Source organism: Mesoplodon densirostris, chromosome 16 (assembly GCF_025265405.1).
Source record: "Mesoplodon densirostris isolate mMesDen1 chromosome 16, mMesDen1 primary haplotype, whole genome shotgun sequence".
NCBI lineage: Eukaryota > Metazoa > Chordata > Mammalia > Artiodactyla > Ziphiidae > Mesoplodon > Mesoplodon densirostris.
Genome location: NC_082676.1, coordinates 4,567,801 through 4,589,349, shown reverse-complemented (window position 1 = coordinate 4,589,349; position 21,549 = coordinate 4,567,801). Strand labels below are relative to the sequence as shown.

The 21,549-nt window shown below is 44.9% G+C and overlaps 1 protein-coding gene across 3 annotated transcripts; it reads right to left on the bottom strand.

Moving 5' to 3' along the window:
• Nucleotides 1-276: 276 nt before the first annotated feature.
• PRELID3B (PRELI domain containing 3B) lies at nucleotides 277-10,089 on the bottom strand. 3 transcript variants are annotated; one of them, XM_060079011.1, is made up of 6 exons: nucleotides 9,943-10,089; nucleotides 5,897-6,065; nucleotides 4,647-4,736; nucleotides 4,131-4,201; nucleotides 3,907-4,009; nucleotides 277-2,357 (listed from the first exon to the last, which is right to left on the bottom strand). In XM_060079011.1, exons 1-6 carry the CDS (start codon nucleotides 9,993-9,995, stop codon nucleotides 2,238-2,240), a joined length of 606 nt encoding a protein of 201 aa, XP_059934994.1. In that variant the 5' UTR covers nucleotides 9,996-10,089; the 3' UTR covers nucleotides 277-2,237. The 3 variants fall into 3 exon arrangements, with proteins under 3 accessions (XP_059934994.1, XP_059934995.1, XP_059934996.1); XM_060079012.1 differs by having other exon boundaries at nucleotides 9,964-10,089; XM_060079013.1 differs by lacking the exon at nucleotides 9,943-10,089 and adding an exon at nucleotides 9,249-9,402.
• Between the last annotated feature and the right edge of the window lie 11,460 nt (nucleotides 10,090-21,549).

Sequence of the window (21,549 nt, the reverse complement as noted above, 5' to 3'; positions counted from 1 at the left end):
TCAAGCATGTCCGCCCAGAGTTAACAGTTAAAACGAGCCGCCCCCCGACAATCCCTAGGGTTTCAGGCCGGCCCGGGGCACCAGAACCTGGCCGGGAAGAATGGACTGGACATCGGAGGGAGGAGGGGAGGAGGCGCAGCGCGTTCAACTTAAGAGACTCAACCTCGCGGCGCAGAGCCGGCTCGAGCGCGCGGCAATTAGGTGAATTCTTACAAGGAAAAACATTTCTTTTGCTCCTTAGTTATTAAAAAGAAATTATAATCAGGAAAAACATCGTAGTTAAAAGGAAATTTTTATTAACAGGAAGGTTTTTCTTAGCTCATATAAGATCCATCTTTAACATTAAACAGGATAATATGCTCCATAGTCCGAGAGTCTAATTCTAACCCATGAACACTCTACTCCAGTTTAGTCCTCTCGAATGCCTGCTATGTTATTAAAATATAAATAACAGGTAAAAGCCATTACCTACGAGCTACTTAACGAAAAGTAACTACACTGGAAGATGAAAATCTATAGAATTTTGTCATTAGATAAGAGTAAAAAAAATCAAACAGGATAAAATTTTGTTTAGAAATCTTTTTATCATTAGGGTATTCTTATACTTTTCAGAACAAGTATAATTTTCAGAAATTATACAAGGCAACTTATTATTAAATATCATTGTTTAGCAATGGTTTGTTTAGTTGAAATGTTATTTTAATTGTAAAAACCATCTCCGGTTACAAAAAATAATCAAAAGCCTTATTGGCTTTAACTTGCTTTTACAAATGTCCTAAGAAGTCGCAAGCTAAACGATATTTTAAATAGAAAAACAATAATTTTCAAATAGTTTGGTATACTATTTTTGTGGTTTAGGTACATATATTAATTGGTTTCTTTTATAGGAAACCTGACTAGAAGTTTATCACTTTAAGTACTGTGAAATAAAGGCAAGAGCTCATCACCTTTTAACAAAAATGTTCTGTATGCAACAATTCCCAGTATCAAAGATATTCTTATTTAGTGGTTGATAGTTAATTGCCTGCTACAAAATACAAAACAAAACAACATTTACTGGATTGTTTTTCAGATTGCAGCTGCCCACTGGCATCCAAAGCAAGGATTTCCCATAAATAAAGGCTGCAAAGCGATTCACATACTGGTTAGTTTAGGTCAATGCTTTTTTTTTTCCGCCCTATTATTCTTTTTTCTTTTCCACCGCTCCCATCCCCCGCAGTGACACAGTATTATTAAAAACATTAAGTCCCTGGGATTTATGCTTCAGATCAAGACATCATTCGAGTAATTTCACATGATGTACAGCTCTTCACGTAAAAAAGATGTTTTGTGGTCACAATTACTTCAAAAAGGAATTATATTCAAATAACCCGACATATCATGCTTTAGCAATTACAGAACCACAATTTTGACACATGGCAATTTATAAGTTAGGCAAATGTGAAATGCTAAAAGATGTGAACAGCTGTTCTTCTGTTTAAGTTTAGAGTGCTGCAAAATTCTGGTAGTGACTTTATTTTTTCAGTTAACATAACCAGCCCACGACACAGCATACTAAGTCATAAAGTACAGATCCAAGGAAGGTAATACATTTACTAAGTTACAAAACTTTGGCAAATCAATACAGTACTCTTTAACACAATAAAATATATTTTTGTTGGAGTCATTTATTACTTTCGTGATAATTTTTACTCCAAAAATGTTGAGTACCAAATTAAAACATTGTGATTTTTAATGGTGGTTTATAGCAGAGCAATTTATTTTATACAATTAATGTCTTTTTAAAACTATACAGTTTCTCCTTTAAAAGTGAGTTCCCTCATGCAAGTTCTCCAAGTTTATTGCAGGGCAGTGGTGGGTATGTAAGAGGTGGCTCTGCTTGGTTCTGGGGTTGGTCCAAAGACAGGTAGAGTTCCAATGCGTGAAAAGCTTTAAAACTCTACCTTAAGGAGGTTTAATCAGCCAATACCAATTTTCAAGTACTTTTCAAAAATTGTTAAATTTTTACATAAATACTGGAATCCTCAAAATCAGACAGTCATTTCAGACAACACTAATTTGAGCCAATCCCTTTTATTTGGAAACCCTGCACCTCTTTGTTTTGATCAAGTCACATAGTCCTTCAGCTTATTAAAAAAACAATTCTACCGAAAATATAGTTGTATTTTTTAAATAACAAATAAATATACTGCCAGCTTGTAGAGACCTGGGGCACTGGGTGTTATCAACTTCCACGATCATTTCTCCACAAATGCTGCTGCCGCCATTGGTGTCCTTAGGCTCCCTCTTGCCGAAGCCGTCAATTCCTCGATTTCAGCATTTAATTTATGTATTACCCACTCCATTGCTTCTCGGCCCTTAAAAGAAAATCCAACATGTTTATTCTTACCAAGTGAGAGCAAAGGCACCTGTCAAATAAACGGCACATCAGGAAGTAACAAGAAGCGGTACAAGCATAACTAAACCTCACCAGGATGGGTTGTTTTTACCTTTGCTTTGTTTTCCCTCATGTTATTTACCAAATATCAAATGCCTTGAGAAACTGGCTTGATCTATATACTGATTTTAATTTTTGCAAAAGATGTTCTCAAAAGAATCTACAATTAAACGACAGTGATGTTTTACTTATTTATGATTAGAATGGTTCCCCTTTCGGGGTGAGGTCAAACTCCTTTTTTTTTCTTTTTATGTCCATATTTTAAACCAAAATCCTGCATGAGGCTCTGAAGGCTCTGGTCCCTGACTTCCACTTCAACCACTCTCCTGGACCCTACGCAGTTCCTTGAGGGACATAACAGGAGCACTTCCTGCTTCCGGTCTCAGGGCCTCCCTTGCACACGCAGCTCCTCTACCTGGAATGCTTCCTAGCAGGCCCCTCACAGCCTACCCACCCCTCATTCAGAACTCAGCAGAAACATCACTTACTGAACACTCATTAAACACTGTCATACCTTTCTGTACTTTTCCTTTCCTAATGACGTTTTGTATGATTAATGTTGCCTTCCTCTTAGTTCCACGAGGGCAGGGACCACGTTTGTTTTGCTCCCCGCTGTACCACCAGTCTAGCCTAGCACTCTGCCTGACACAGAGAAGGCATCTATGAATATCTTCTGACTGCTGAATGATTGTATTAAACATGTGTTATAAAACAGTACATTAGGCATCTCTTTCTCTGAACTTACTTTATTTTAAATCATTCATTCTCAATCAGGCAAAAATTAGTTGGGGGGAAGTGGAGAAAAATCTCACTTTTTTCACGTATAAAGCACAGGCATATATCCATTTATCTATATCTATAGATATAATCTGTAGTATTAAACAATTTCATGAGGTGTGGGTAATTAGGGGAAAAATATCTACAGTGGACCTGGGCGTGAATGGAGACGATAATAAAAAAAGGTTGGGAACCTATGCTTTCAACAGTGACGCACTGCTACACGGCTCCCCGCCCCCCCATGCTGGGCCCAGGGCTACAGGCTTCCCATATTATCTCATTCACTCTTTGCACCCAACCCTGTAAGGTGGGTGATTAATCTCCACTTCGCAGACAGGAAACTGAAGCAGAGAGAGGTTCACTTAATTAACTGCCCAAGGTGAAAGGCTGGTCAGAGTCACAGCTGGCACGTGAATGCAGGTAGGCTGGACCCCAGAGCCCGTGCCAGCAACTGCCCACATCACCTCGCACTGCAGTGGCTCAGAGTCAGCTCACAAGGACAGTGCTTCCAAGAAACAAGACCCAGGAATAAGAGCAAGCAGGGAGGGACTTCCCTGGTGGTCCAGTGATTAAGACTCCACGCTTCCACCGCAGGGGGCGTGGGGAACTAAGATCCTGCAAGCCTGCACTGCACCCCCCAAAGGAGAAACAAAACACAAAACCACAAGCAGGCGGGGAGCAGCCTCACTTGCCTTATTGGCGTTTGACGATATCGTGCTTGCCATGAGTCCTTCGAGGTAACTGCCGAGACTGACCCCTTTCACGGTAATTATGGCTTCTTGAGTCAAAACAGTTCTGGAACAAAACACATTTACACAGCTTCTGGATGACCTAATTTTCATTTTTCAAAGGAATATTTGATTTAAAAAATTTAAACACACTGTAAAATAGGTTTGTTAAAATATTTTTCACTTACTTTTCTGGGTCTTGAGGATGTGGTTTGTATATAAGTCTCTCATCTACTGAAACCATATTTGTAAATGAAATCTATAGAATTAAAAAAAAGTCAAATCATTTTGGAAACCAAGATTAAAAATATTTCCAAAATTAATTCACAAACCAAAACCTTGCTAGCTAAATATACAAAACAGCAGCAAATAAACCACTCTGATATTACTGTGTAAAAAGAAGTTTTCACTATTCATTGCTTCCTTTTTATTTAAAAAATAATAAATTTGACAAAAGCATCATAATAGTAATAACATGCACATGATGCCAAATTCACTTTATTGAGTGCTCTCTCCTAGAAATAACAGGCAGGCTCATTAGAGCACTGAGGCTAAGCTGCAAACAGGCAGACAATGCAGCATCTCAGTACTGATTTCCTAAACCAGGCTGAAGAGCATACATTCATTTGTGTACCAACTACAAAAGAGAGAAAAAAACTAAGCCAAATAGTTTAAAATTAAAACAGAAGGGAGTCCAGACTTACATTAGTAGATTTAAGTTCCATTGTTTTCTCTACGGGATCCACTACAGAATGTTCTTGCACATATGTTTTGGTTCTTGCTGCACCAATAAGCTAAGTAAAACATTCAGAATTCGTAATCAGAGGAAGAAGGATTTCTTAACAAGTGTATCAACATTTTATTTGAAGGTAAAAATGTGTTAATATTTTGAACCAAAAATCTGTTTTCATAAAAAACATGAGAAAGCAACAAAGGTCAGAAAGGAGGCCCGTTTAGGGGAAAAGGACTTCATACACCACGAAGGAGATGAGACGCCCAAGACACAAGCAGAGGTGATTAGCAACTAGTCCGCTGAGAGCGTACGGAGTACAAGGCAGGACTCGGGAACTGCCAAGGTTGAGGGTGGAGCAGTGAGCCTGAATATTCGGGAAACAGGGCATCTAGAGAAAGGAGAGGTTTGGAGTGTCGGTCAGTGTTTTCCTCCTAGTGCACCCCAAGGGAGAGGACGCAGTGGCTCCGGTCTCCAGACAGAAAACCAGCCAGCTCACGACGAAGATAACACAGCACATCCAGGGTCACTCCCTGTGCTCCGACCCCAAGCCAATCCCAGCCCTGCTCATTTCTGCGTCCGCACCATCTAGTGCAGTGGTGTGTGCAATGGAAGCAAATTGTTGGAAAATGTGTACTTTACTTTTCTGAGGGGGCCCACTTTCTAGAAAAAGAATCTCTACAGACAACTGGGTCCACTTATACCAGGGTTCTCTCCCATCACAATAAACTGGCACCCCACTTTCTTGCTGGTTAAACTGGCTCACTAAAGCCTGCTCCCTTGAAAGGGCATAGAATTGCTTTTAAATGTACAGGTAGAAGCACCAGATCTTGAAACAAACGCGGCAGCAGCAAAGTGAGACCATGCTCCTCACTTAACAGGCGCGGCCACCACTGACCACAGCAACTGTCAGCTAACAACCAGCACCAGACTACTGCTTCCACATCTTAAGTTGCTGGCAAAGTAGGAAAAGCAGAATAAAACTTTTAGATTACAGAGCATTAGCTGGTTTCCTTCAGGGGGTTTTATCGGGTGCCTTCATGAAGACTGTAATAATATTTCCAATTCATTATACACTCGTAACTCAAGTTTATTATAATACAATTTGAACTGATGCAAAAGTGACATTCAGAATCGGCTCCCACAACCTATTTGAAATTATAATGTGGTTTAGAAAACTTCTCTACAGCAGTCACATTGCTTCAGGAATAAAGACACACTTACAGATTTCACAATGGAAGGCAGTCCCCACTCTGTGCTGAGAAGTCTATGGCTGTGCAACTTTCCAGAGAGATCTACGTGTCTGTCCAATACATCAACTCCAACCACACTTGGGTTCATAGGGTTTGGGTATTTCTGCATTGCAGCTGTTGTAACAGTTTCCCATGGGTGGCTGCCGACAGGAATAAAAAATCAAACATTAAAAAATACGCATATAAATTAAACCATTTTTATAACCCATCAAATTAGTCTTTACAATTAAACTTTACTTAATTTACCTAGGGAAGGTTATTTTCTGAAACGTTGACTGAAAGATGATTTTGGGAGGCTCAGTCTACATTTTGAACATGTGCAGATTTCAGTATTTTTTCAGCACACAGGTTATGTGGCATAGCTGATGCCTAAAAGGTTAAAATAACCTATGGAGCACTACAGTACCGTTTCTTAAGTCATCTTTTCTACTTATCAGTGTCCACTATCACATTTAAATTTTGTTTCTAAGAATTACTGATCCATAAAAATGTGTTTTACAATTATGTTCTACAGAAACAAACAGCAAAAATATTATTATTATACCATTTATTCTTTTTTCTGACCCCACTTCTGTGAAGCCATAAAGAAGTAACAAGAGCAAAAGAACTTATAGGCACTACAAATTCTCATAGGGATAACAGAAAGATCCAAAGCATTACTGATTTAAAGATCATAATATTAAACATGTATTCTTCTCTAATAAGGTAATAAATAATAGTGGCCCCTCCAGTCAATCTTTATCCATTACTTTCCTCTAGAGTGATTCTGATTTCTGTTTTGAAAAGGTCACTCAATACAATAAAATGTTTTTTTAAGGTGCTCCTAATGTGCCACTTTCTAATATTCTCTCTTAATAAGCATTTGCTTGTCACCTAGGATCGAGATGGTAATAATATCATGGAACTTGCAGCATCTTTATATCCTTCAAAAAGCACATGTACTTGGGTGATTCAAAATGTGATGTACATTTGTTCTCTTCACAACTTATCTGAACAACATGCTTGTACCAAAGATATCCATTTCAAATGAGCTTCTTATTAACTACAATGAGCCTTAAAAGTGACTGATTTCACGCGTCTTCACTGAAAGGAAAGACAAGATCTGGAGATGGTGTTTCAAACTACACTTACCAATAAACCACACAGCATGACTTTTTATTTTTCGAAAAGCAAAACACCACCATTGTAAAGCAATTATACTCCCATAAAGATGTTAAAAAAAAATAAAAGCAAAACAAGTAGGCAGTAATCTATTTCAACTTTTCAGAGGACTAAGCCTGACAACTTTTCGTGGACAAAGGGAAAATCTCAGCCTCACTCATTTTGCAAAACCCTGGACAACCAGTAACATTACTCTTAATGCCTTCACTTTTGCTCTAATATTATACAGAAATGAACCCCATTCTGTTTTTAATCTCCAGCCTTATTCAGCAAACAGTGCAGGTATATAAGCGGAGCTACTTCATAAAGCTAAACAGTCCCCACAAATAGAAGTGACAGGGGCCAAGCACTCTGATTGTTACCAAGGAAACTATCTAAAATGAGAATCGGATGAACCCTTCCCTGCCTCCATCTGGTCATATACCATGGGGAGGTGGCTTCCACACACTTATCTCTTCCCCCACCTCCTTGAAAAAATTAATAATTGCAAGGCTTCGGGGTGGTTATGCATTATTTCTAAGTCAGTCATTCTCTCCTCTCTGAGCCAACTTGAAAACACTGACGTTGACTTAGCTTGGATGAAGACTGCTTTATAAAACACGACTAGCTCAAAAATCACAAAGGATGCATACTACAATTAACAATCTTCCAGTCATTCACTTCAACTGAATTAATGAAATCCTGTGAAAAGACTTCACACTGTAAGACATTCAAAGATGGCCCCAAAGGACAGTCAGTCCGTAGAACCTGGTGGTGCCTGGTGAGCTGTCCGATTTTTTCACCTATAAAACGAGGTGGGGAACACTGTTAACTCCACCGAGGCAGCAACGGTGTCTTGATTTATTTACCAAAGTGGAACCAATCCAAAGAACAGTGCCTGGCACTTAGTGGGCCTTCCTATTTGTTGAAGGAATCAATGAATGACTTCAACTGATGCCAACTACATACTAGGCCTCAGAAGGAAGCACTGGAAAATCACAGATGGGAAAGACTCAGAATGATGACTTAGATGTTGTTAGTTAGTAACATCCTTAAGATGGAAAACACAGGGAAAGCATAACATTTGAGAGGGGAGATAAATGACTTCATTTTCAGGGATGCTGAGTCTGAAGAGCCTGCAGGACATGTGAGTAGAGATACCCTGCTAAGACCTGAAAATAAGGATTTTAAGTTCAAGAAAGACTGGAGCCCAAGGTACAGATTTGGGGGCCAGAAATGTGTGTATCAGCTGGGACCTTGATCAAAAAGTCCACATTATCTGGGGAGAATCAGGATCAGGGCTTCTTCTCCCAGGACACGCAGAGCATTTAGGTGAATATGTCTACTTTCTGCGAGGAGAGTCCCAGAGCTTTCATCAAATTTCAGAGAAGCGTGCAACAAAAAGAGAAAGACTAATAGTCCCCGATGAGATGCAAGAAGGCCAACAACAGAATTTCACTGAACATTTACACTGAAGGGTAAGAAGAGAGGAAAACATTAAAGAAAAGGGCCGAATGAGTGGGGAGGAGGGGTAGGAAATAAGCTAGGGAGAAGAGTGTTAAGGAAGAAAATTCTAAGGAGTGCCAAGAACTTCTCAAGCATTTAAACCCAGAAGAGAACTGCAAAGAAACCATCCATGATCCCAACGGCTGAAAGAGTAGTGAAGAATGTGACCTGGTTAAAGAACACTGGAAAGACTACAAACTTAGGCTCTTTCCCCCAGAAAGATTGTAAACATTAGGGAGAAAAGAAATCTGCCCCCTGATTCTAACATTCTCTACCTTCCAGGATCCAGTGGACTCCTGCATGTGTCTGATCCACTGAGTGTGTGAAAAGTCTACAACCTGTTTTAAACATTGCCCTGGAAATAAACTAAAACATACTGCCAAGCTAAAAAAATTAAAACAGTGTGGCAACAACAGCCAGACCACTGGGATAGAACAGATAGCACAGAAATGGATTAAAATATAAGTCACAAGTGTCTTAGGAGGAAGGTGGCATTTCAAATGGGTGAGAGGAAAAAAGATTAGTCAATAAAGAGTGATGAGTCAAACGATCAACAATTTGTTCAGGCAAAAATGATACAGGCGAATAAACGCGTGGTTCTTTTGTACAATGAATCATGGAACCAGAAGGGAATTTAATTCCCAACATCCAACTGGTGTAAGGCCTATTTTCCTTACCAAACATTTCTCCCTAACCAACAGATGTTAATGAACGTGTCCTCAAAGACATCTCAGCGCTGTCAGGCCCTGACGACACCGTCCGTCGTCGTCTTCCATGTCTCAGACGAAAATGCGTAACCCCAAGGTCACACAGCTTGTTGGAGCCAGAGCTGGACCTTGGACTCCAATTTCAAGGCCGTAAATTCTAACTCCTCAGGTCAACGGGCTGCCGGAAAAGGTTCGCTGCGTGGTCGCCTGAGCTCGCCCTAAGTCCACATTCCGAAGCAAGGAACTCCACCCGAAGATATTGGAGCGACCAGCCTCTCGACAGCCCACGATCCTCGGGGCCACGACCCACAGGGCTCTGCAAGGCCCCATGTGGCAACGGGGCGCCTCTCCCACCCCCAGTGCCGTCAGGGACCTCGTGCTCGGCGACGCCCCCGCCCCCCAAGGGGGCGTCCCCGGGAGGCAGGCCGCCAGGGCCCCTTCCCCAGCCCCGTCCCGGACGGGTCGTCTCTCCTGGGAACCCACTCCTGGGGCGTCCCCGGGGTCGTGACCTTCGTCCCCGCCCCCAGGGCTCCGAGGAGCTCGGGCCCAGCTCCCCCCACCAGGCCCGACGCCTGGAAGCTTCCTGAGGGCCGCCCCGGCCTCGCCGCGACTCCGGGCCCGGCCTGCCCTCCCACCCCGCGGTTACCCCATGCCCACTGCCGACCTGCCTCCGCCCCAAACGTACTCAAAGACGTGCTCCGAAGTCCAGATCTTCATGATGCCGGCGGCCCGCGCGGTGTCCGGGCGGCGCTAGGGCACAGCGAGGCAAAGAAGCCACTCTTGCCCCCGCCCCGCCCCTCAGCCTCCCCGGCGGCTGCCCAATGCGCACGCGCCATCGGGCCCGACGCCAGGGACGTCCCGACGCGCTGCCCCACGCCCTATCCCGGCCTGGGTTTTGCCCCAGCCTTGCGCGCGGCGCAACGGAGCCCCGCCCCTTAGCGCCAGGCGCACCGCGCCGGCGCAGTTCCGAGGGCGGCGCTCGAGGCCGCCGGCGCGGGCGCTGTGCTGCGCAGGCGCGGCACGCGACCTGCGGTCCGCCCCCTCGCGGGCGTCGGCGGGAACGCCGACCTCTGGGCAGAGTTGGGCCGGGCCCAGCTGGTTCCTGGGCGCGCCGCCCGCCCGCCCGCTTCGCCTCCTTGCCTCCTCGCCTCCTCGCCTCCCAGCTCCCGCCGGGCCCGAGCTCGCCTGGCGTTACGACGACTGTTGAGGGATCCAGTCGGCCCTCTTACACCGACATCTCCTGTGTGTTCGGGGTTCCCTTGCGCAAATGTTCATGGTGCCCCATTAGAAACTTCCTCCTACCTGCTGTCTGAACCCAGGCTGTGGAGGGTCCATAGTCAACCAGCTAAGCGATCAACCAAGCAGGCAACCAGCCAAGCAGGCAGTCAGCCCTGTGCTCGTGCCACCTGCCCTCCCAGAGGTTTTTGCCCCTCGGCGGGGAGAAGAGACACAGAGTACACCGGAGAAGCTAACATCAGACAGTGTGCTTAGTGCCCAGTGGAGGGTGTAGTTAGGAAGCACTAGTGCTCAATGGAACAGGTGGAAAGCCAGCTGGCCCAGGGTTTACAGGATGGCTCTCAGCTGTCAGCGCCCCCCGCCCTTCCTTTATCACCCTTCCTTAGCAGCTCCTCTAAACCTTAGTTCCTCCGACACACATCCTGTCGCATTTTTCTTAGCACTTTTCACTCTTTGAGATCATCCTGTCCATTTAACTTCCACTCAAATGTAAGCCCTTGAGGGCAAGGATCTTGCCTGCCTTGCTCAGTAATGATTCTCAGTAAGGGCTCAATGGTTATTGAAATGGTTTATTGAAAAATGAAATAATAATTCTTCGTGGAATGAATGAATTACTGGAATCATACAGCCACTAGACTGTAAGCGCCTGACAGGGAGGGTCTTGCCAGACTTGTCCAGTAATCCCCCTGCACCTACAAAATCCCCGGTTGTTGCGTAAATGAATGAATGCGAAGGACGTGGGGGGGCAGGATGGCGCGGTATGCGGTTTCATCCACATCACGAGATGAACCTCGTCCAGTGGACAAACTGGCCTCGCTTTCAGGACAAGCCCTCTCTCTCTGGTACCCGCCACACTCCACAACCTGTACCCCCTAACAGAACAATTTGCCGTTTTAAATGATGGCTGTGGAGGAAAATTTTTACATCTAGTTACCTAGAAGCTAGTTCGAAGCACTGCCTCATTCTTGTTCTTAGCTCATTTGATTGTTAAAAACAAATAAAAGCCAGGTTAATTTAGGAGGGAGGATAATTTTTTTTAAATAGCTGAGGTTCTTTATATAAAGAAACAGAAAAATTACATTGGACAGGAAGGAAATAATATGGTTGGGTAGTTGCTAAGTGCAGTTTGTGGTACCTAGGACTTTAAAAACAAAACCTACAGTACTTAGAGGGGATTCTTAGGGAGGTAATGCTTTACGGGCTGCTGAGAGAGCCTCAGCCTCAATTACTGAGAAGTTAATGTCATTAACTTCAATTGAGAAGTTAATGTCGCTGGGTGTTAAAAAAACTGGTTCAGGACCCGTCAGCACAGAAGAGCCTGTCTCCGCTATTCCTGGAGCTCCGTGAAGCTGTTCACCATCCAGGATTCCTATTCTGTTTATTTTAGAGAATGTTATTCTGCCCCCTAGTTCAATATTTCTGTTTTTTAAAGTTGTGAAAATGACAACTCCCCCCACCCCCATCCTATATCAATCTGTCGATTTTGCTCACTACACCTTGAGTGGTGGGGATGGGGGCGTGGAAGCCTGGAGATCTAGGCCCAACTATCTCTTCTGTGTGGAAGTCAAACCACCGACCTTGTACTTGGGTTTGGAGAGCAGGACTTTACATAGATTATCTCCTGGAGACTCACTCAGGAACACACAGAGGAAACAAATGAATGGTTTTTAGATACCTAAGCCTTGTGTCTCTGACTGTGCCTCTCACAGAAATAGGCAAGTCATTAGCAGGTCATTAAACTGACTTGAAATTAAGTAGGTGACTGGGTCTTTTTTTTTATTATTTATTTATTTGTTCTTATTTTTGGCTGTGTTGGGTCTTGGTTGCTGCGCATGGGCTTTCTCTATTTGCAGAGAGCGAGGGCTACTCTTCGTTGCGGTGCGCGGGCTTCTCATTGTCGTGACTTCTCTTGCTGCGGAGCCCGGGCTCTAGGCACGTAGGCTTCAGTAGTTGTGGTGTGTGGGCGCACGGGCTTAGCTGCTCCGCGGCATGTGGTATCTTCCCAGACCAGGGCTCGAACCCGTGTCCCCTGCATCGGCAGGTGGATTCTTAACCACTGCGCCATCAAGGAAGCGCTGGTGACTGGCTGTTATGGCACTTACTTACCAGGATGACACGCAATCCCCAGAGCCTCACGCCCTTCCCTGTGCCTGGGGTGCGCGTTGGGGAGAATGCAGATGGGATTCCTACCACTGAGAAACTTCAAAACTGGCTGAGGAGCCAAAACACAAGGCGAACAATAATTAGAAGATGAACAACAAGGTCCTTCCGTGCAGCACAGGGAACTGTGTTCCATACCTTGTAATAGACTATAATGGACGAGACTCTGAAAAAGAATCTATAGATAGCTGAATCGCTGCTGTATGCCAGAAACTAACACCACATTGTAAATCAACTATACTTCAATTTAAAAAAAACACAAAAAACTAAAAGATTTTTAAAGCGGGGGTGGGATGGGGTTAGGTGTTCAGAGCAGAGGCCCGTGGCTGTGAGGGCAGCTCCTTCTCAGGAGATGGTGGGGGAGCCTCTTCCCGGGCTGCAGAGCAGGGCTTGGCTGAAGGGCCTCGATTAGGGGCTGGGAAGGGAAGAAGCAGCAGGGCCACGTTCGTGGGGCACAGGGACAGGCCTGGCAGCAGAAGCAGAGGAAGTCACGTGCCTCAACTTCAGCTGGGCGCCGGCGCCGTTTATTCCCAAAGTCAGTCATTCTCATGCCATCTTCACAGTTTGCCCTGTCTTCACACCATCTGTTCCATTATTACTTAAGTTTCTTATATCAGCTTTTTAACAAATACACTTTATGTAACTACCATCAATTGAAAATGGTGTTTTTTTTCCTCTCCTGATTTTCACTCAACACATAACTATTAAAGCAAAACAGTAAGCCTGTGGCCTCCCCATCATCTTTCACAGACTCCAGGAGTGGGTGTGTCTCATATTGGGGTCAGTTTCCAAGCTTCTTAAAAGCTTCTTAACCCTCATCTGTGCTCTTCAAGCTCCAAGCCCACCTCTTCCTCTGAACCTCTCAGCCATGACCCTTGTCTCTGAACTTACTGTGAGCTTCTTCATCGTTAATCCTCTCTGTATTTCTCTGCACTCAGAGAACATATTCTTCCCAACCTTTTTGCCTGTGCTCCCTTCATTTATTTATTCAACAAATAGCCACAGATCACCCATTCTAGGCCCTCCCTACGCTCATGGAGCTGACACTACACCAGCAGCTCACAATCAGGGGCGACTTCCTCTGAGAAACACATGACAATGTCTGGAGACCTTTATGGTTGTCACAGCTAGGGAGGGGGGTGCACCTGGCATCCAGTGGGCAGAGGCTGGGATGCTGCTAAACACTCTACAGGACACAGGACAGAGACAGTCCCTCACATCAAAAAAGTGCTGGCCCGGGCTTCCCTGGTGGCTCAGTGGTTGAGAGTCCGCCTGCCGATGCAGGGGACACAGGTTCGTGCCCTGGTCTGGGAAGATCCCACACACCGCGGAGCGGCTGGGCCCGTGAGCCATGGCCACTGAGCCTGCGTGTCCGGAGCCTGTGCTCCGCAACGGGAGAGGCCACTGCAGTGAGAGGCCCACGTACTGAACAACAACAACAACAAAAGTGCCGGCCCTAAGCGTCAGTAGAAATGCTACTGACATTTCTAAAAGCATCGTAGAAACGCTGGGCTCTGACTAACAGGCTCTTAGAATCTGGACTTAGGATCAGACAGGTCTACCTGCCTGGACTCCATTCCAGTCGCCAACTCACCTGACCTTTACGGCTACAGCGATTACTAGCTGTTCCTCAGCAGGCCACAAGTTCCACACCCTTCAACTTTGCACGTGGTGTTCTCTGCCCAGAGGGCACTTTCCCCTCATTTGCCCTAAAGAGTCTTGCTCATGTCTTGAGGCTGCAAATACTCCCCTGACCCCGAGTACCTCACAGGTGTGCCTCTCCCCAGCTCAGCCCAACGCTTTGTTTCTGCTTCTGTGCTGGTGGCACTTTGTATAGATCTTGTGATTGTATTGTGTGTGTGTGTCCACAACTGCAATGTAAAGCACAAAGTTGTGACTCCTGTCTTAGTCAGTTCAGGCTTATGTAACAAAATACCACAGGCTGGGTGGCTTATAAACAACGGAAATGTATTTCTTTCAGTCCTGGAAACTGGAAGCCCAAGGTCAGGATGCCAGCAGGGTCGGGTTGCTGACTTCTCATTGCAGCCTCACTTGGTGGAAGGGGCAAGGGGGCTGTCTCGGGCCTCTTTTGTGAGAGCATCGATCTCATCCATTTGGGGACCTCCCAAAGGCCCCACCCTCTTTTAAAAAAATTTTTGTTTATTAAAATATTTATTTATTTATTTATTGCCTGCGTTGGGTCTTAGTTGCGGCACGTGGGCTCTCTGTTGCAGCGTACAGGCTTCTCACTAGTGGTGGCATGGACTCAAGTTGCCTGGAGGCATGTGGGATCGTAGTTCCCCAACCAGGGATCGAACCTGTGTCCCCTGCATTGCAAGATGGATTCTTAACCACTGGGCCACCAGGGAAGTCCCAAGCCCCCACCTTCTAATGTCATTGCATTGGACGTTAGGATTTCAATATGAATTTGGGGCGGGGGGAGAGGCACAAACATTCAGACAACAGCAACTTCTGTGTTAGAGGGATGAGAGGGCCTGTGGTCATACTGGGAAGCAAGAATCATCAAAACATGAACATATTTATTCCTGAGCCAAACACTTGGAAACTTAGCACCTGCTGAAAACACTAGCCTAGACCTTGTTGAGCCCAGGTGTCTTCTGGTTAGTCTCTCAGTGCTTGTCCATGGCAGAAAATGTACCACCAACTGTTGGAAAGTGAAGTGGCAATGCTGGGAGAGGATGCAGGATTTTATCAGGTTGAGCAGGTGACCCCCAAGACCTCTTACATCACATGTGAAACCACCAGTGGATGACTTCTTGTGGAATCAAGGCAGCTAACAACTGAGAAGAAAAAGTTGACAAGAGATGGTTCCCAAAGTCAAAGCATGTCATAAGACAATGCTTTGAATAGCTAAGGAGTAGGAGGGACCCATGGGAAAACTAATCAAGTCCTTGAATATTTCTGCAAAGATCTCCATCACTGTGATTGGGCTGTGAAATTCAAACATATTGTGCAGTGCTTTTTCCAGTTTGGTAGGGAAAATAATGGCAAAACCCAGCACTTGATTCATCCTATGTATAAGAATTTGCATGGAGGTACAATTTTAACCTAAACTGTGTGTGTATGTGTCTCATAATATATATTAATACATGTTATAATATATAGGTATCACTACATTTATGCGTATGTATATATGTGCCTGTGTGTGTCCATAAACTTACTACTGTCTTTTGATATTTCATTTTCCAGAGTAAAGTGCTAGCTACAATTTTTGGTTTTCAGTATTTACTATGAAATTTTGCTGTTGGTTGTAAGTGGATTCGGTGGGTTGACTGGGCACCAACTGTACATTAAGAATGAGGGCTTTCTTAAACCTCAAGAGCTGGGACTCCTCAGGGTGGTTGTTTAGGAGGAAGATGCACAGGCACTCAGCGTGAGAAACAACAAGGGCAGAGGTGGAAGGAGGGGAGGTGGGGCTTGAGGCATTTTTAGGAAGCCCTCCTGGTAGGGACCTTGCACACACACTCACCTTTCTGCTTTGACTTAAGCAGACTTTACAAATGGAGAGACAGAATCTGCGTGGCCTCGGGATGAGCGGGAAAGAAGCAACCTGCACAACAAGCCCAGGAATTCAACATCCCGTGGCCTCTGTTCCCTGGGGATTTCACTGGCCTGGAAAGAGACCAGAAAGCAGGAGGGACTCAGAGGCCTGCAGGGACCTCGGGCCCTGGAGCCCACTTGCTTGTCTCTACAAAGGGCACCTCCTTATCTCAGGAATCTTTCATTACTTCTAATTCAACAAGTATCTTGAAGCAAATGCAATTTTGTTCCCATTACTGATCCCAGAATTTGGATGACTGTCCAGAGCTTCCTATCTATATGATTTCCACCCCCACCCCCCCTCTATGTTTACTTAAGCATCTAACCAAGTTATCCCTAAGTTCCTATAATAAGAAATGAATCCCTTCTCCTGGGAGGACTTTGACTATTCCAGTAATTCCTTATCCTGAGAAATTAAGGATAATTTCTTCGAGCTAAACCAATTTGTCTTATGAGCTATCTTCTCATAACCAGGTGGTCCATGTGGAAATTAGCTTCACTCTCTTTCTATGCGGAAAGCTTTTACCCTGAAAAGACTGCTTTGCAAACACTCTCACACACAGAGGTATAAAACCTGGCCAGAAACCCTTCCTGGGATAATAAAAATGTCATCATCCTATGCATCTCTGAGATGAACAGTTCTAGCAGTCCTTCTTTCATGGTCATGTAAGGTATTTTGTTTGGTTCCTCTGACCACATCAGGAGACAAAAAGATGGAAGGAGGTGCCCTAACCAAGCTCCAAGCATCTGAAGACCAGAGAAGGCTCTTAGCAGCATCCACCTGCACATAGGTGGGAGCCGTGTTTCCCTTTTTTTTTCTCTTATAAAGGACATTTCTTATTTGAAGTCACCCAGACTGTGACCTGCTGTTTGGTGACCACGGCCAACATAGCTCAGCTCTGTGCCATCGAGAGGGAGGGGTGACAGGCTGCACTGAGACCCACCCTCTAGGTTTACAAAAGAGGAATCAACTATAGTTCAATTTAAGAAAAGTGTTGTGGGGGGGGGGACCGTTGGAGCCTGGTTCCTGGCTAGCTGTGGAGCTTGGCAGTCTCCTCCATTTTGCTGGAGACAAATGGACCAAGCCAGAAGCAGACTAGGCCTTGTTTGGGGCTCCCCTTCCAAGTACCCTCATCCACAGGGAACCTTGGAAACAGGGAATTACAAATGCAGCCGCCTACTGGCCTGGGACAGATTCAGACAGCTCCTTTTCGTGTGGCTTATTCTTACTCGACTTTATCTGGATGACCTTTCGGAGCTAACATTTCAGTGGCCAACAGCATGAACACCGAGGGAGAGAACAATTACAGCCACGATCCACTTCCTGAAAGCAGTCCAGCTGACTCCAGTTTCAAAGGATCAAATCAGCACCTCTTTCAACCCCCAGGGTTCCAACCCATTCAGTAACAAGTGTCGGGGCAGAAATCTGGGATGAAAAAATATCTTGTCTTTCTCCAAGGCAGTTCAGGGCCCATCCCATACATCCTCTCATCGGCCAGTGTGACATCTTGTAAAGAAAGGAAGTAGGGACTTTATTCCTGCTTTACAGCCAGAAAAAGGAGGCAAAGAGATGGCTGTGCCTCTTCGGTTGCATGTGCCTTCCACTGGCCAGCACTGTTTTCTCATCACTAGGTTGTGGCGTGGGGACAGGGGTGACAGACACAACAACACAAAACGCGTGTAATGTATTTGCCTCGTTCCCCGGGTTGGAGGTGGCAAAGGTCAGCCACAGCAGAGCTGGGATGTGTGAGATCGCAGTCTGACCCGCCTGGCTACCCCTATTCATTCTGTAAGAAGGTGGGTGTGTTAAAATGTTCTGAACATAAGGGGAAGTCCACTAAATATTTGCTGGATTCTATGCACAGAAGTGGGCGTAGAGTCAGCTCTTTGCTTTCTTACGGTCTTCCTGAGAGGTCCATTCTGCAGAAGGGTGACATTTTATGTACATTCAAGAAATTGTATGAAAAGCAAGCACAAAAAATGGAAGAATGGAAGGAAAGTCAGTGGTTTGCCATGAAACATCTTATCATGACTGACCTGGACCATTTTTAAAAATACATGATTTCATCGCTGAGACTCAGCGCCCATCACAGAAGGACCGCATGATACTGTGGACCACACTGAGGAGCTTCACAGCATGTGGGTAGAAGGTTCTGGAATATGGATCCAGGAGGAGTATTCAGTGGTTCTTTTCCAAGGCACTGGAGTCAGTAATACTGACCACAGGTACCTGTGGGTCTGCAGGTACCTCCTCCCAGGGAGGTGGTTGCTGTTCATGTTGCCACGATGCCTAAACTAGGTGGCTCAGTCAGCTCATGAAATAAAAACTGAACTAGATTATTGGCAGCCAAGATGAAAACCAGAACATTGGGTGGCCAACCTCATTGGTAACGCGTGGGCTCAGGCTTGCTCACCCTGGACGTCGGGGTGGAAAACCTTTAGGAAGAGACAACACAGAGATGTCAGCTTCCATTCCCACCATGTGTCTTTGTGTCTCGTCCCAAACAAACAAAACAGTGTATCCTTTCTATCTTCATGTGAGCTTCTCCACTGAGAAAAGGGGTCTCTTCACATTTGGATGCTCCAACATCATGTGGGAAATTTGCCAAGAGATTTTTCCATGAAGGATAAAGTAAACTCGTACCATTCTGGACTATGAGGCAAACCAGGCCCCAGCACTTAGGCTCGGAGGGGCTTGGAGGCCTGTAGGAAACCAGGGTTTTGATCTTCTTAGTTCTGGGGGACCCATGCAGACAGAGGGAATACTCCAGAGAGATGGTCTGTCTCATTCACAGCCGTGTCTCCAGTGCCTACCCATGACCTAGCACAGTGCCAGGCACATAGTAGCTGTTCAAAAAGCAACTGTTGAGTGAATAAAAGAATGAAAGGAAAGCAAGCCCGAGCATGAGGCGACATTATGCCTCATGGATTGATGCGGGTCAATAACAGTGTTGACAAATTTATGAAGCTGGATAATTACCAGAATTTGGAAATTGCAAGGCACAGCATGACGGTCTAAAGCCAGAAAGAACACAAGGGAACTGGGAGAGAACCAGCAGGTGCATGAGTCTGAGCAGTGCCCCCAGCCACTCTACGGGTCAGTCTAGGGAGACTGGTCTTGGAGGCAGAGAGAAGCAGGGGCAGCATTCTGGCTGGTAGCTCAGAGCAGGCCTGGAGGGAAGGATGTGCCTGTGGCCCAAACTGCCTTCACTTAAGAGAACAGCTGTTTGCTTGGGCCTAAGGTTGGGAAAAAAAAGTGCTGTCCTTAGTAAATCAGTGAGCAGCCCTATTAGAAGAAGTGCCCCAATGATTGATTAGAGAAGCATCAGCCAGTCCCTGCATATTGTTTTACTTGTGTGCTGCAACTTAGTTTCATGTCAAAATGTACCAAAATCTACCCAGCTCCGTCTACCTCCATTTTTCATCAAAGAAATATCTGACAAATGCATGTACTGTAACCACCGGGGAAGAGAGGAAAGTAAGAACTTTTCTCCAGGGCTCGGATGGAGAAGGGAAGCATCAGCCCCAACAGAAAACACGGCCTTTTATGGACTGTGTGTTACATGAAACAAGACGAAAGTGCTTATGAGTACTTGCAGGCCGATATATCACGATGGAATCTTAAAGTTACATAGACCTTCCTTCCAAACACTTCAGAAACCCAGCAGATGGGGAAACAGAGGCACCAGAACCCATGTGTTGAGAATCTTTGGAATGCACTGGAGAAAGACCATATTGGCATGTCCAGGCTTTTTCCTTTTCTGACTTGTCTGTTCACTAAATAATAATGTAGAAAAAGCCTGCTGTAAGAAGTAATTTCAGTGGTTTCTTATTTCTTCAAATGCCATTGACTATAGCTCTGAATAAGACAAAATCCTCATATAGCTTTAGTTATTTCCATCAGCCAACTTGTGCTTAGCACAAATACATTCAGATATTTACATTTTTTTAAAATTTATTTTATTTATTTATCTATTTATTTATTTTGGCTGTGTTGGGTCTTTGTTGCTGCATGTGGGCTTTCTCTAGTTGCGGCAAACGGGGGCTACTCTTTGTTGCGTTGTGCGGGTTTCTCATTGCGGTGGCTTCTCTTGTTGCAGAGCACAGGCTCTAGGCACACAGGCTTCAGTAGCTGTGGCACGTGGGCTCAGTAGTTGTGGCACATGGGCCCTAGAGCACAGGCTCAGTAGTTGTGGTGCATGGGCTTAGTTGCTCCGCGGCATGTGGGATCTTCCCGGACCAGGGCTTGAACCCATGTCCCCTGCATTGGCAGGCAGATCCTTAACCAATGCTCCACCAGGGAAGCCCCAGATATTTACATTTTTAACAGAATCAATCAGCACATAGAATTGGTTGTAGATCTCCTAAAATTAGGTGATTGTCATTTATTTGAAAAGCTAATATAACATTGTTTACATTTAATTTAAAATTAATTTAAAAATACAAAAAATCAATAGCTTTTTTTTCATACCAGCAATGATCCCTTATAAGCAATAATGAAAATTTTCCATTCAAAATAACCCCAAATACAACATACCTAGGAAGAAATCCTAACAAGAGATGTATAGGATCTATATAAACAGAATCATAAAGTTTTTCAGAAGGATATAACAGGAAACTTGAATAAAGGAAGAGCTACCATGCTTCTGCACAGGAAGATTGAATGTTTTGATGTTGTCAATTCTCCCCAAATTAGTTTAATGAAATTCCAATCAAAAGCCCCACAGGATGCATTTGGAACCTGACAGAGTGATTCCAATGTTCATTTGGAAGAATAAAGAGTTGAGAATTGCCAAGAAAATTTTGAAAATGCAAACAGGAGAATTTGATGTACCAGGTATTACAACATACTATCTAGTTATAGTAGTCAAAATAGTGTGATACTGGGCAAAAATGGGTGGAAAGGAATAGATAGCTTTAAAATTAACCTTAGTATATATGATATATATATTTTTTGTGGTACACGGGCCTCTCACTGTTGTGGCCTCTCCCATTGTGGAGCACAGGCTCCGGACGCACAGGCTCAGCGACCATGGCTCACGGGCCCAGCCGCTCCACGGCGTGTGGGATTCTTCCGGACCAGGGCACGAACCCGCGTTCCCTGCATCGGCAGGCAGACTCTCAACCACTGCGCCACCAGGGCAGCCCAGTATATATGATATTTTAACAATTGATTTCTTTTTTCTTTTTTTTCTCGGCCGCACTGTGGCATGTGGGATCTTAATTCCCCTACCAGGGATTGAACCCGTGCCCCCTGCAGTGGAAGCATGGATTCCTAACCACTGGACTACCAGGGAATTCCTAGCATTTGATT

Coding starts and splice junctions, on each gene's coding strand:
- PRELID3B (XM_060079011.1), bottom strand. CDS start 9,995: ATGAAGATCTGGACTTCGGAGCACGTCTTTGAGTACGTTTGGGGCGGA. Junction 6,066..9,942: donor TACGTTTGGGGCGGAGGCAG/GTCGGCAGTGGG, acceptor TCCTGTCGGCAG/CCACCCATGGGAAACTGTTA. Junction 4,010..4,130: donor CATCCTCAAGACCCAGAAAA/GTAAGTGAAAAA, acceptor GTTTTGTTCCAG/AACTGTTTTGACTCAAGAAG.